Here is a 15605-nt window from a genome sequence, read left to right as displayed (position 1 = left end):
ACCAGGAGAGATTTTGTTTGGGCATACATGAGAGCATGAGTTCGTTATGTGTATCTACACATACACCTGTAAAATCTACTCCTTTAAGCTACCCATTTTCTGAAAGACTAAAAATGGCTTAAGCACATAAACAGCATACAGTAAATAATCATTTCTATATAGAAAACAAACACACTTGAGTATGCCAGATAGAGCTTTCACCAGCTTAAATGCTCATTTTGAAATGAACGAGAAATAAGTGATCCAACTTGACTGCCTGGATTCACCCACCAGACAGAAACATACAGGTGCATTTTATATGATGTCAGCATATAACACAGACTAGCATTCTAGACACCAAACTGAAGTCCAAACGCTGTGTAGGTTTTGTAAAACATCTCCAAAGCCATCTAAAATCCTCAGACTTCCAGAGGCAAAGATTTAATCTGAAAGACACTTGAGCATCTTCTTATTCACCACAGTGAAGGTGTCCAAGTGACTTTAACTGCCCTCTACCAACTCCACACAGGAACCTTTTAACCACAGTGTTGATAACCATTTATTAATGATAATACATAAGAGACAAACCATTTATTAATGATAATACATAAGAGCCATTTAAAGTGATTTTTGTGATGAAATGTTAGGAACAGTGATTTTAAAATCAACTGATTCCTAGAGCTGGCAGTCCAGTAAGTCCCTAGTGCCTGCAGAGGGCCTTACTGAGAACAGTGCAGCTCAGTGAGAGTGACAGAAATTGGGCTTGGGCGGAAGGCAACTAATATAAAAAAAGGAGTATACTCAAGAAGAATACCTTTAAATACCTTTAACTTCAGTGGCAGTCGTTGAGAAAGAAAGCAATTGTGGAAGTCCCCATGAGAGAATACTCCTTACCAGCATTTGCTGGAAAAAAAATCCCTTCACTAATGCACATCTTTTAAATATCACATAAATTTCCTCAAAAGCAGCATATATACTTAATTACAACAGGCAACGATTTTGAAGGAAATTACGAGAGTCTGCCTCTATTCTTAATTCAGATCATTCTGCTGGTTTTATTCTGGCTTTACATTTTTTAAAGTATGCACTTTTGTTTGGATTTCGCACAAAATAAATGCACTTCTACATCCTCAAGAGAATTCTCAGGTCTCAGTATCACATCTCCTTTGAAGGGGTTGCATTAAATTGCAAAACTAACCTCGACCCTAGCTGCTGCAGAATGTAATTGAATGTGTTTAGCTGCCACAAGCACTGGACCACCAGTGCAAAGTGGTAGCATCCCTCAGGACTCACCAGGATTTAGTCCCTGATCTTCCAGTATCGCTCCCATCTGGGGAAGGGCATGGTACAGGGATCCACCTCTCCCAGGGCAATGCATCTCCCTGCAACTTTCACTCCCAGTGGACATACTCTCTACAATGCTGTTAAAATACCTGGTACTGGTTCCAAGTAAATACAAAGCAAACTTCAGCTGGCTTAAATGCTAAGATGAGCTGTTACTCACAGCTGTCGCAGAAACCAAGCTAAGAACGTAACAGAGGCAGTTCACAGACATCAGGGGAAACTAGCTAACAAACATCCCTTGGAGCCATAAAGTAAGTAGGATAAATACATTTAAGTTCTGAAAAGAAGTCCTGTCATATTTCTCCAGCACGGTACAGAAGAGCTTCAGATGGATTGGAGAGATTTGTTGCTGTAAGAAACAGGAAAAAAATGCAGAATCTTTGTTTACCTAGGTCTGTGGTTTCTAAGTACCTACTTTTTACTACGTTCATTTCTTGACTCAAAGTGAAAATGGGAATTCACCCTCTTCTCTTTTTTTCCTGTCCAATGTGCAGATGGGGCATATTTTCGTTCACTCCATCAATCCCTGCCCCCTACGCACAAACTTGCATACATGCACCTAGCCAGTGGAAAAGAAAAAAGGGTTACTCATTAATCCATTCTACAAAGCTTTCCAAACTGAAATGGGTGGGTTTTACATCTCCAGTAAGGAGCAATATATAGGTAGGTGCGTAGCATACCTGAGCACAGCTCAAACAGAAGTGTTCATCTTGAATAGCACAACTTTGCTCCTGGCACATTTTAAAACAAAGCTCATCAGTATGGAGAGGATGATTATTTTCTGTATGCTCTTCTTCTGTTCCAGTATGGCGCTGACTGCAGCTCCACACAAAATAGCAAAATACAAACAGCTTCTCAAGACAATTACACGGTTAGAAACCACAGTGAAAGATAAGGTAAGCAAAGTATTTGTCATAATATTGAAATTATTTTCAAGCATTATGTATTGCTTAGAATACATCTTGTGAGGGACATCACTTTCAAATGTTAAACTTTTCTAACTTAGATTTGTTTTATTGTAGGATGTTGAATTGCTGCATACACCAGAAAACCCTGTGGTGAGACTGCTTTAAAATTTCTTTCTAATTATATCAATTTGATTTCGTACTGGTTTATTCCATTGACAAATGGCAAATGCCTTCTTCTTATCTGTGACCTAGTACTCTCAATGCAAGATAGATTCAATAAGAAAATACTTTGATAGAAGGTCCTTATTTCTGGATTTTTAATGGCAGAAGTGTTTATATTAGGTAATCTTAATTACTACTTTGCTACTGTGTGTGTATTCTAACACACCCACAGATTCAAATTTGTATGTATTCCGCTTACTCAAGAAACGGTGCTAAGAGTGAGGATTCATACAAGATCCAGATGAGCAGCAGTGCTCTTGGGGATGCAGGCTTTGGGAATGCCTCCACAGCTGCCATGAGCTCCGGCTGCACTGGGTGCATTGCTGAGCTGAACCCAAAGGGACCCCCCTTTCCCTCCCACTGAAGCTTAATGCCAAGAGTGGCACCGTAAGGCCGTATTTCAGAGCGCTTCCTCTCATATGTAGTCACATTGGTTTCTCTGAGGCTATTCGTGTGCAAACATTGCACTATCAACGGGAAGATAAAACTGCATTCTGCAAGTATTCTCTTTGGATTCTAACTAGTTAAAATTACAAGAACAGGTCTTTGTGAATCCCTTTTTAATGAGATATTTATTTATACATTATTTAGTGCTGATATTTTGCGTGTTCCAAGGTCAGGAACTTCTCATATGTAGTAATTATGCCAGAATCACAGAAAGTGTGTGCATACTCGAAAGTGGCAGGATACAGTATTTACCGTGAAATTAAATGCTAATAATAGTAACAACATGTCTTAAAAACTTAGAAGGTAAATGCATCCTGCTTTCTTTTGATAATCCCCAACATGCAACAAAGGTCTAGAGCTAGCCGTGGCCAATCTAACGTTATACTTTGCCTGTTATCAGCCGTCTTAAACTTACCCGTAATTTTGATTTTTGAGCCCTGACACCTATTTCAGAAAGCAAACAATTTTGATCGATGTATAAAAATGATCCTTATGCATAGTTCTTTTGAAAAACGCCCAGAGCATAAAGCTATCTACTCAGGACTGTAAACTCTCTTGCAAAATGACGACAAGAAGAAAGGAAAAAAACTCACCTCATTTCACACAGGTTTTGTTAGCCTCCTCCTAGGCTTTACAGTTGGGTGCATTTTTTTACTTGCCAAAAACACAGAAGCATGACCAAAACAGATACATTCCTTCTCATTGCTAGAAACAACTGCAGTGCAAAAACCGAATGCACCCTAACTAATTGCTGGGTTTTTTTTTCATTAACACTCTTTCTAACTTGTGGTGTCAAAGTGAAAAGGAGGAGATGATTAGCTATCATTTTACTGAAGTTTGTCACTACCTCCGAAACAAAGCAAATACAACTAGTGACTAATCGCTTAATCAGTTGTGTTTTTTTTTTTTTTTTCTCTCAAAAAACATGGTCACCTCAGGAAGGAAGACAACAGTTCATTTGAAGCTTAGGGCTTTACAGTCTGATTCTGGGAGGTCCCAAGTACCTCTGCAGAAAACTATAGGAGACAGAGAATTCACATATTTAGAAGGTACTAAGCTGATACAGGTTCAACCTCCGATGAAAAACTTAAAAAAAAAAAAAATTAGTGGCCTAAGAATAATTATCACCACATTAACAAACTTTTCATCCTGCAGGGTGAAATTTACATTTACTGAATTGTCCAAATACTAAGATATGAATTACAGTGTGCTAAAGCTGCACTCAGGGTGATTAAGTGCAATTACACCCTAATGAAAGTGGATTTAACGAAAAGCCTTTCATATAACTGTATTTCAAATATCAAAATATTGTTTCTATGATGATCTGCTTACACCAGATTTACATTTGGCCTTGAATATTCAGGAGGAAGACTACCTTTTGTAACATTCAAAATTCAGTGGTTTATCACTATTTGTTTTGACTTCCTTGAAGGTTCCTGTGAGTGGACTGAGTGTTAGCCCCAATTCAATCCCACACAATTTCTTTGCACATTAAACAATGAAATATCTTTTTTTTTAAAAGATAAAAAAAAAAAAAAAAAAAAGGAGGTGCGAAGTTGAAGGTGTCTCAGAGGACATCAACTCAAGGGAGAACATGCTGAGGCTGAAAAAGTAGTCTTAATGCTGAAGTGGTTCAAGACCGGAGGGAAAATAAGATCTATTGCTGGTGATTAACATTGCAGCTGAAGCCAGTGACACAATGGTGATTTACATCGGATCAGCATCTAACCCCGCTGATCGCTAATTCAGGAAGTGAAGGCTTTTCAGGCTAATCTGTAAAGTTAGTTTGAGTCAGATGCAGCGTACTGCTGCAAATTGCCTCTGATGATACAAATATTTTACAAGTTTGCCTAGCCCCCCGCAGACATTACCAGTGGTCTATGCTTTTTAATGCCTCTTCATCAAAGTGCTTAACCTATCACAACATACTAAAACCCACAATCCTTGTGGTCCTCTGACTGTTGGCCTGCCTAGAGCTAACTGTTAACTCAGCAAAAAAAAAAAAAAAAAAAAAAAAAGAAAAGGCAAAAAAAGCAGCATATATGAGAAATGCTGGTTTCTCAGCTCATCACGGATGAGGCAGAAAATGTTTTCAGTTTCAGCTGGAAAATTGATCTCTTTAAAAACGAGTGTTTTTTTTCCAGTAAGCAAGACTGGTTACGGTAAGAAGCCTGAAACAAACATAAATGTGTGGTTTTTAAGAAAAATAAAATGTTGTATCTAACCAATATAAAATGTTATTATTAAAATTTGCTATAAGCAACGTACATGAAAGTTGCCTTGTCCTTGCCAAAGCAGCAAACTGCAGCGGCATCTAATAAACCCGATGAGATTCAGCTTCAGTAGCAGTTGGTATGCAAAACAGGGATGATGGCTTTGGAGCCTTTCTAATATGCGTAATCAGCAGTTCTAAATGTTTCCTTCTTTGAAAAACAGAATGCAAGTTAGAAATTGGCTTCAGTAAACACTGCTTTTCTTTCTCTGTTGACTATAGGCTAGTTTTGGTGATATTTTCCATGGCTGTGCACCTAGCAAAGGAAAACAGCCACTATGCAGGAAAGGAGATTCTGGAGAGCTTGCAGTCTTTCTGTTAGCATCAGTAAAATGAATACGCAGCTCCACCATGAAAGGAAAACGGCGGGTTGCTTTAATTCCAGATAAGCAGCAGCAACAGAAAATTTGTATCATCAGAATAGATGACTTCTTTTTCAAGTTAGATACAGATGGTGCTTACCTTCCTTGACTTAGGTTTAACAAGCACCTGAATTTAAAGCAACACTGTAAGACAATTCAAGCCAGGAGCCTGGCTCCTTATCCTGCCTCTCCTCCTCAATCCCTCTTTTCCCTTTAGTAAGGTAACTAACTTACTTCATCATTTCCCATGCTATCAAGTGAGAACATTTCAATAGTATTTGAAAATACGCAGTTCTACATCAATTCTAAGTATAATTATTAAACAGGTAATATTAGAAATAGCACAAAAATTAGGAAGAGAAAAGTATATTCCCACATGTAGCACTGAGGAACACGCCGGAGTGATATCATAATATTTTAAAAAGAAAACACTCATGCCTGTGCTTGTGAAAACTTACTACATGTAACATGATCTACTCTTCAGTAGCATTTTCTTTCATTTGCTGTCATGATTAATATCCAAGTGGACATTTTAGGCATTTATGAGGAAATACTTAAGTAATTATCAAAGAACAGGAAGAATAAAGGTTAAAGATCTCTTACATATCTAAAACTAACTTAAAAAAATAAAAAAAAGAGTACAGCTGAATATTCTCAATTAATATCCTGGATACTTACTTTTGCACATGGACCACAACCTAACACATGCAGGAAAAAATGCTGCTACATTCGTTTTAAAACTGTTCCTTCTTTTCCTGCCCTAGGACGGATGCCTGTTCACAGCTGTGACCTGCTTCCAGAATGGCATACTGAAATTACAACCAGAGAACAGCCAAGTAAATTCTACATTCATCCAAGGCATTAAAGTCTTGAGAAGATTCACCATCAGCGACTCTGGAAAGGTAGGATTTCCTCACAGTGCTCATAATTGTGATCATTGCTCCTTACCTTCTATAGCACACACCACCTGCAATGGTGGCATTGTAGAAAGCAAACTTGTTAGAAAAAACTATCTGCCTTTCATTACTTTGGACATTAAGAATGTCCAATTTTCTGCACTTCTGGGAGAAGTGTTCACTCTGATCCCGTCAATTGCACATGTGTATTTTGCAACCACACGATGTGCCGGACAAAAGGACAGGGATTACTGCAAAACATGTGAACGAAATGTGTCGTTACTATATTATTTCCCTTTCTGAAATAGCCTGTGTCTCAGCTTTTCCATTTGTAAAAGGCTTTGATTACAACTCTCTTGATTTTTCAAGTAAGAAAGCTTGAAGTATTAGTTACGATTCTGATGCGCTGTTTAGAAGTGGCATGATTTTCTTTATCTTCCAGCACTGTGAGTCTTCATGTGAATCTTATGAGAAAAAAAAACCCAAAGAGTTTTTGAAGAGCTTTGCAAAACTAATCAAACAGGTAATCAGAGTTGATTCCTCCTGGGTGCTTTTTGACATTTTGCAAACAATTACAGATATCCTTATTTTACACTCTTACTAACAATGCCTTGTTTTTACAGTTACTCAAGGACTAATACAGGACACACCAGAGCTGAAGGATACTGAAAATCTACTATTTAAAGCAGACACTATGTTATTTAAGACAATATGAAAAATGTAAATATTTTCCATTGCTACTATGCTGTGCTCTGTGTGTGGTAAGTGAAAGCTTCTCCCAAAATATTAAGGAGTCTTATTTGGATGGCTATTCATAAGATGGATACTGTTTTGAAAGTGATCCTAGCCTCACCTTACGGTGAAAATTAAATTGTAATTTCACAAAAATAGGTTTTCTTAAGGGACTTAACTATGACCTCCTGCTGAACTAGAAATACATGAGATGGCTACCTCTGTATTTTTGCTTTGCTCTTAAATGAATCTCATACAGTGATGTCTGAAACTTTTTAAAGAAAACAAAAAAAAAAATTATCAGAGGCTTTGAAGCCTCAGAAAGTTTCTACTTGGACCCATTTCCTTATCTACAATAATACCACACACACAATTTTATTTATAAATTCTTAGATTGTATCTTAGCTAACTATGAAAAAATATCCTGCATTTAACTGTCTTATAAATACTGGAAAAACATTTACAAATCATACTGTATGGCATGGATCTGACTGTGTCCATCTTGAAGTTAATGGCACATTTGCCATGGGTTGCAATAGGGAGAGGAGTAACCCACATGCTCTAAGTAGAGATACAGGATTCTGTGGGGAAAAACACATTTCAGAAGATGGAATTCCACCTAGACTCTCTCAACTTAACGTGATAAATACAGCAGAGGTATGACCAGCCGCTGCAAAAGGTCCAACAAATACAGTAACCGATGATTATTCAGAGTGAAGCAGCTCAAACGCATATTGCTCTTTCTAAGAAGACAGTATTTTACACTCATATTCGTGTACCATTAACACTATTCCTTCTCTCTACTCTTGATTCACTTTAACGGTTTAATTGCAATTTTTTCTTTAAAAACTGTCAAGTTTTTTGTTATGTGGAAACCTGCCCATACAGCTTCTGATTCCTGAACATTTCTGTGGAACTATGGCCAGAGATACCATTGAAACTTTTTAAAACAAGATTATCACAGCACTTAAAACTAGTTTTTAGCAGCTTAATTATATACCACCATATTCTGCTTGCAATAATTCTGTACCTCTAGACTCTTCCATCTGAGTAGTAACTGTTAATTTACCCCTGAACATATGTTAGCCCCACATGAGGAAACTGATCTTGGAAGAGTGTGTAAAGCCTTCCAGTAAAAATTAACCTTTCATCTAATTTTCTCTCTACTTAGTAGAAATGTGGTATAGAGAGGAAACTGGAAAACTACATCTAGTGTTACGATGGAAAATGACAAGCTTAGTTACCTCCAAAAATAATGAGGTAGTATTAAAAACATTTCCATTCCTACCAATGTCAGCCTAAAGGAAAACTAATACAAAAAGCTTTTTTGCCTCCACATTTTCGCTGTCCTGAAACGTTAACCTCCTCAAAAACCTATGTCAGAGGAGGAAGGAAGATCCTCAGGGCAACAACGAACGAGGTTTCCACAGTGAACGCTCCTTGTTTCTGGTGATGAGCATTTTGATTTAGATCCTCTTGTTTTGTTTTGTTTCAAAAGACACTTTTCCTCTGAGTAATGCTCTATCTCATACCTCAATGTTTCCACATTACTGCATGAGAATTAACATTCTCAACATGAACTACCACTCATATGTAAGTAAGGAAGCTACTAAGTTTAAAATGGTGTTCTGCACCTTTTATCCCCATTTCTCTGACTTTGCAACCCATGAAGTCCCTTAGTCACCAACTGGTAAGCAATATGCAAAGCTGCTGCTGCAACTGCAATGGATTTTAAAGTTACAGAAGTAGAGAAAATCAGGGTAAAACTAAATTTCAGATTTGAATAAAAACAACTGGGAAAATATTAAGGCAATCCTGCAATCACAGAGTGCCTGCTGATGTTTCCACAACGTTACACTTAAATTTTTACGGAGGAGTTTAACTGAATGCCTTTATCATGAACTAAGTGCGCTTTTTTGGTGAGTCCTAGAAGGGTATCCAACTTTTCATTCACTTCCATGGAATATTTGCACATGCAGAGTTTTGGGGAAAGAGCTTGTTTTTGTACAAAGAATATAGGATGCATTTTTTGATTTGTAAATGTCTTTTCCAGAAATTCGCTAAGTGCATTCAAATCAATATTCTAAAAGAGCCTGTTAAAATTCTTGTTGTGCAGATGAAATGTGATTAGCATGGCCTAACAAAGAGAACATTGTACATTACATATTTATTAGTAATCATTGTAAAGCATTGAGAAGTAACTTTTGTACCTGGGATGGATATTTTACAATAGAAAAGCAATTTCCTACCAGAATGTCATAAGCTAACTAGTTACTCCTGCCTACACTGGAACAAGTTCTGGGTTTTGTACACGAGGTAGCATGTAATGCAGTAAGTAATGTAGCTATTTCTGTTTAGTGACTTGCTCCACTGTTTTTAAACTATGGATCTTATCACACCAAGCATAGTGATAAAGGGTTTTTTTTGTTGTTTTAAGCATAATATACTCATTTGTTAATTGAGGCTATTTCTTGTACCTGCAGAACAACTTAATTCAAAACGCTCATTCATAGGATTAAAAAAATTAGTGAGAAACTGTAAGAAATGTAACTTAGAGGGTTAATTGTTCTGAGATCTTGCAGAAAACTGTATTTATTGGACAATCCAGTCTAGATATGTATGGGGAATATTAATCACAAAATTATCACAGCTGATTTTAGTTACCACCACACTTCAGGGCAGCGTCAGCACAATCACTGTGGGCAACTGTACACTTCAAATACGCTTTGACTTGCACGATGCTGAGGCCTCGTGCTAACGCTTTCATTTGTCAGAGTTAGAAAGGTTGAGTGTATTATTCAGGACGTGTTATCTGAATCCCAAATGAAGACCAGGAAATCAGTGAAGGACAGATCAGTCTTCAAGAAGACATCATCTTGTTTTTCGACACTGTTCTCAGGAGAAAAAATGAAGATGCCCCAGGAGGAACTTGTGACCCTAGAAGTACTAGTTATCACAATTCCAGATGTGTACACAATCTTGACCTGTTTTTACTTTTAAGATGAACTCTGTTTGCACTCTCTGCAGAAACAACGTATGTTTCTTTAACTGAGTACATAGAGTAAGCCATAAAAGCTCATTACCTCCCAGGGAGGTTTTACAATATATTTATGATTTTAGTCATAAGTGCCCTTTGCAGGCACGTCAAGATGTGTTTTAGCATGGTATATAAAACTGTATAATATTTACTTTTCCTGAGAAGATTTTTTATTTTTATACCAAATGACTCATCTAATTTAATTATTTATTGTATTTCTGTGAATGGAATGTTCATACTAAGGACTATGTGGTCTGATTTATTTATACGCCTGTGATATTAAATAATTTTAGCTAATATGATTTTCTCTTGTTCTTTTCTTTAAAAACTTACGACTATTCCTACCCTGACAGTGTCCCATAAGACCCCTCAGTGAATGTTATTGTTTATTAGCCTACACTGTCATAGATTTTGCCAGATCAGGGACATGGTATACAAAGTTTATCTTCCCCCTGTTTGTATATAACCATTAAGAAGGGGTTGTTAATTTTTTATTGTTCCTATCTCATTTGAAAATCTTTTTTAAAAATTGGCTTTTCAGGCTTAATAAATTGCTTTTGGCAAACTCATAGAAGGTTCAATCATGTCACCTAGATTTCTTTAGACTGACATGAACAAAAATCAGGTAACGTCATGTTTTCAGTCTACACAGAATAAAGTCAAACACCTGAAAACGTAACAATTATCCACTCTGTTTTTCACTGTTCTCTCTCCTCATCTTACTTTTCTCTTGCTTTGAAATGTCAATCCTTTTTCCCGTCCCAATTTGATAGGATGTGTTGAAGTTCTCAAAAAATGAGTGTTTTTAGCTGTTATACTTTACAAGGGTAGCTATGTTTCATCTTTTATAAAAACGCCTTTTTCCGTAAAGTGTAACAAAAATGGACTTTGTTCCAACAAACAAACCCAAAGCTCTAACAAAAACAAACACTAAACAGTTGAAGAGCTCCTTCTTCCCTTTCCATCTGTTCAGAAAACAGACTCAAATAGTATCACCATTATGTTTCCTGCCATTACACATCTGCATTTGTTGGGCCTGATTTTCTTTAAAATAAAAAAAAAAGAAAAAATATCCTTCTGAAATAAACAAAAACAAAGAGGAAGTGTCACAAAACATTGGAGACTTGAGGCATAAACTGCTCCTACCTCCAGGACAGAGGTTGATGTGCAGGACAACGCTGCTATGACCTCTCTCCTAGAAGGCAAGCAGTCCTCCTCTGCCCAGCAGGTATTCTCCTCTCAAAAAAAGAGCCAGCAGACTGACTCCCAAGGAGCTCGATGTGCCAGTTGCCTCCTGTTGGCTCCCAAATAGTTCAGTGGTGGCAGACACCTGAATTTGCAGCCTAGATCACCCTGTAAAAGTGTCTGGAGAGAAGAGCAAAAGGACAGGGTCTAATCCAAGCAATCCCTCCTATCTTTGCACACAAGAAACCAGTGGGAGTCAGGTATGCTGGGATTCACCCAGAGTTAACTATTAGGCAAATCTGAGCCATCTCCCCACTCAGAAGCAGACATACTCAGGAACAAGTCATCTCGCTCCAAACTAGGCATGTAATACAGGTGACTGGAAAAAAACCACAGGTAATAGTTCTCACTCAGATAACTACATATTTGATGCCTATTATTAGATATGATGAATCTCACTCAAACTACCTGGGATTTAGATGCAAGCTAAAACACTCAGAATACTTTCTGCGGCTGATGCAGTGTCTCCAAGTGCATATTTGCTAAATACACTATAGCCTCTCTTTCCTGGTATAACAATATTTAATTTTGCGCATATACCCTGCTTTTATTTCTTACTTGAATCTCTTGGTGTTTCCACCTACAATCACATTAGAAAATGCAGGAAAGAAAATATTTGGGAGTAGACATTTCTTTGCTCTGAAAGTCTAAGAAAACTGAAAAATAAATACAGATTAAATATATAAGTAGGATTTCAGAAATATTATTAGTGGCTGATCTAACAGTGTCTCTGCTGTGGGCAACTGACAGCGTGTAAGTATCCTGACACTGCATTGTGGGAAGCAAACAGACCCTGAAGCCCTGTGGCCAGGCTACTTTGTCTTCCTAAGTACATGGTTCATTGTCTAGACATATTCTCGTAACTCCAATTACAATACTACAGACCTCATAGAACCTGAAATAGATTGCACAGAAGCTTTAACAGAAGGCTTCAGGCTTCTGGTACATTCAGAAGTATTTGCTGGAGCACAGAGGATACGTTGTGCGTTGTATGGATATGTGCTGGTGCAACGGAGAACAACAGTCTCCCAAACTGAAGACAATTATGCTAACGCTAGAATAATTCAACTGTTTAACTCTGCTGATAAGTCTAGACACAATTTTACCCAAATTGACCTAGATATCTGAGCACTGACACTGCTGTGTAGATGTAAAAGAACTCCCTTTCAGAGCTGGAACATCTCAAATATGTTGGTTTGTACTGCATAGAAATGCCATGCTCTTTCTCGCAAAAAGGTTTTTTTTACACCCCCTGCATATTGTCCCAACAGCTGTGGGGGCGGGCAACAAGACAAAACTGTCCTACAGTGTTCTTGCTTTCCACTTGTGCTGATGATCCATGTTGTAAAAGGAGCAAAGGTGAAAGAGAACATTTCCTAGTCAAACATCATCTTTGTCCAAGCTAATGATCTGAATTGCTGTACTGCCACCTGTTGATAACTGTACGGAAATTCAAAACACTTCCAGATAAAAAACAGGTAAGCTGATAACAATTTATCTGTACATAGTGAACTGAGATCATCCAGAACATCCCTCTGTATCATTTGTATACGGAACTTAAAGACAACCCTCCTAAATCAGGGACTTGATAAGGTATGCAATGAATACACTCCATGTTCTTATTGCTGTCATTAGAAGGCAATAAGAGTCCTACTTCTGAATGTACATGAACACCAAATATTCACCATAACCCGCCTTTAGGCCCCTTGCCATCTTTATGTCCAGTAACCTTTCCTCCGATTGCTTGCTCAAATACAGTAGCATAGTGATGTTTTCTGTTCTCCATTCTTAATCCTAACATTTAACTTGCTTGCTCCCGAGCCACGAGTTGACAATTTTGTGCAAGTATCAGGTTACCCAAAAGTGTCATTCACATGTGGTTATGTACAACCACTGTAAAGTTAGATTTTCCCCTGCACAGACACATACACATGAATTTACCTCTATCAACACTGAATTTCACCATTCTTTTGCCCAGTCAGTCTCGCAAGGTTTTTCCAGAACTTCTTATGCTCTGCCCTTGTCCTCGCTGCCCTACCATCAGCAAACTTGCCCAAGGTAATCTCTATTACAATAACTGCATTACAAGCAGTTCCGTCTTCTATTTGTTATCTTTCAACCAACTAGTTTCCCATGCAATGACCCTCCTTTTAACTCTACTCATGGCTAGAGTTATTATTCTTCAGGGAGGAACTCTGTCAGTTTTGGAAATCCAAATGGCTATGGAAGCCAAATCACCTTTATCCATATGACTGTTAATCCTTTCCAAGATTTCCAATGTACTTTGTGAGGCAGGATTTTTCTTTCCAGAAGCCACAGTGACTCTTCTGAAGCAGATTACATTTACTCAGGTACCCACTAATTCAATTTTTTTTCTTGTAATGTCTACTAGCTTTCACAGTTTCCTAAACTCCTTGTGGAACCTCTTTAAAACATCAGGTTCCCATTGATCGCTGTCCAGTTCTCAGCTATCGTGGCAGTTTAGAGTGAGAGGTGACATGCCCCACCTGGCAATTCAGTGATTTCAGAACTCCTGGGCAAATACTGTCAGTGACCTGCTACTGTCTGTTTTAAAACGTTGTTCCACAGACTTTTTTTTAGCCATTCAGTTCCTGAGAGATCTTTTGATGGTTTCCTCATGAAGAACGCTGCCAACATTCTCGCTTTATTTCCAAACTGAACAGAAGAAACTTTTTAGTTTCCTCTATACAAATAATAATTTAGCTTGCCTTTGATAGTCTTAACCTCTTTCATCAGTCCTTTCATAGCTGATCATCATCTTACAAACACTCTTGGAGCATTTCTTGCTCCTATGTTTAAAAGAAGATCTAGTATTAGTTTTTGCTAGATGCTACCTCAGACACTTTTTTAACCCATCTTTTAACACTGTATCTGCCAGTTTATCATCCTGTTTTCTTCATTTGAATACATCACCCATTTTCGGAAGGATGTCATAGCCTCCCTTACCATGCCAGTTAGCCTCTTTAGCTTCTCCTTTCCAAGAGGCTGTACAAACGGATGCTGTGTTTGTGTTCCCCCTCATTAACTGTCCAACAACCTATCAGGATTTCTCCTGCCCCTTTTAGTTTCTTTGTAAAGAGCTCTCTCATTTTTGTATCTTTTCACCTTTAGAAGATGACCTGATTCTCAAGCCTCTCTCTCCTCTCTTTCCTGTCCCCCTCTATGCCCATCCTTGATTCTCCATCTTTCTTCTTCCCATTCTTCTGATTTCCCACATTTGTCCTCCAACTCCAATTCACTTTCTGCCTTGTGTTATGCTTCCTCCAACTTCCTTTCTGTTTTCAAGGATTTTCAGACACTTACATGGTGCATAAACATCAGCTGTACAACTCCGTTAAAATGAAAAAACAATTGACCATAACTTTGTAAGGGCCACTAGACATTAGCATTAAACTCCTTATTCATCACAACTGCTGTTTATCAACCGGTGCTAATTCACACAAGAAAAAATATGGCTCATGAATTCATGGCAGCCTCTCTAGGCTGAATGTCAAAGGATCATCCACGGGAGAACATCGTTACAACAAGGAAGTCGGAAGGACTTCCAATTTTAAGCCACAGAAGTGAGGGGACCTCTCACAAACCAGATGTAAGGGAAGCTGCAGTATGTTTCATACGAAGCTCATCACAACAGATCAGAAAAATGCTTTAACACTGTGACGTAGCAGCTCTCTCCATCCTCCCTTCAAACCTTAAAACAACTGTAGAGACAATGAATGAAAAAGGGGTCAAGGTCGGAGCCAGTTTATATTAAGACAGGGGCTGAACGGAAGGCAGTATCTGCAGGGAGTGAAATACAGAAGAACGGGTGAGGTCGGCACACCAAATCCAGCACTTCATCAAATCGAGAAGCAGGTCCAAGCTTATGACTACTGTTACGGATGGCAAGTAAACACAACGATGTAAAGACCAGATCATACCACAAGAGGGCAGCAGGCAACTGAGAAAGGAAAAAGGACCTTCTCCCCTTCCTCCTCACCGCCCCAGCTTTTAAAAAAAATTAATCTCACCAACCCTTAAATATAGCGAAATAATGTTCGAAAAGGTCACTTTTCTAAAAAGAGCTGAAACACTCCCATTTATGAATAAGAATTAATGATCAAAAGTTATAAAGTTGACTTTTTCAATACAAACTAAGAT

General features: G+C 38.0%; 1 protein-coding gene across 1 annotated transcript; it reads left to right on the top strand.

The window, feature by feature from the left end:
- Positions 1-2084: 2084 nt before the first annotated feature.
- On the top strand, positions 2085-7068 carry IL21 (interleukin 21; the record flags this gene model as incomplete). Its single annotated transcript, XM_082315037.1, has 5 exons — positions 2085-2219; positions 2346-2381; positions 6299-6436; positions 6873-6953; positions 7054-7068. The coding sequence occupies 5 exons, from the start codon at positions 2085-2087 to the stop codon at positions 7066-7068; spliced, it is 405 nt and encodes a 134-aa protein (XP_082171163.1).
- Positions 7069-15605: the final 8537 nt, after the last annotated feature.

The sequence above is a fragment of the Platalea leucorodia genome (genome assembly GCF_965183815.1).
Source record: "Platalea leucorodia genome assembly, chromosome: 6".
NCBI classification, from domain to species: Eukaryota; Metazoa; Chordata; class Aves; order Pelecaniformes; family Threskiornithidae; genus Platalea; species Platalea leucorodia.
Note: the sequence above shows the minus strand (reverse complement) of the source record. Positions and strands in the feature narration are given on the sequence as shown.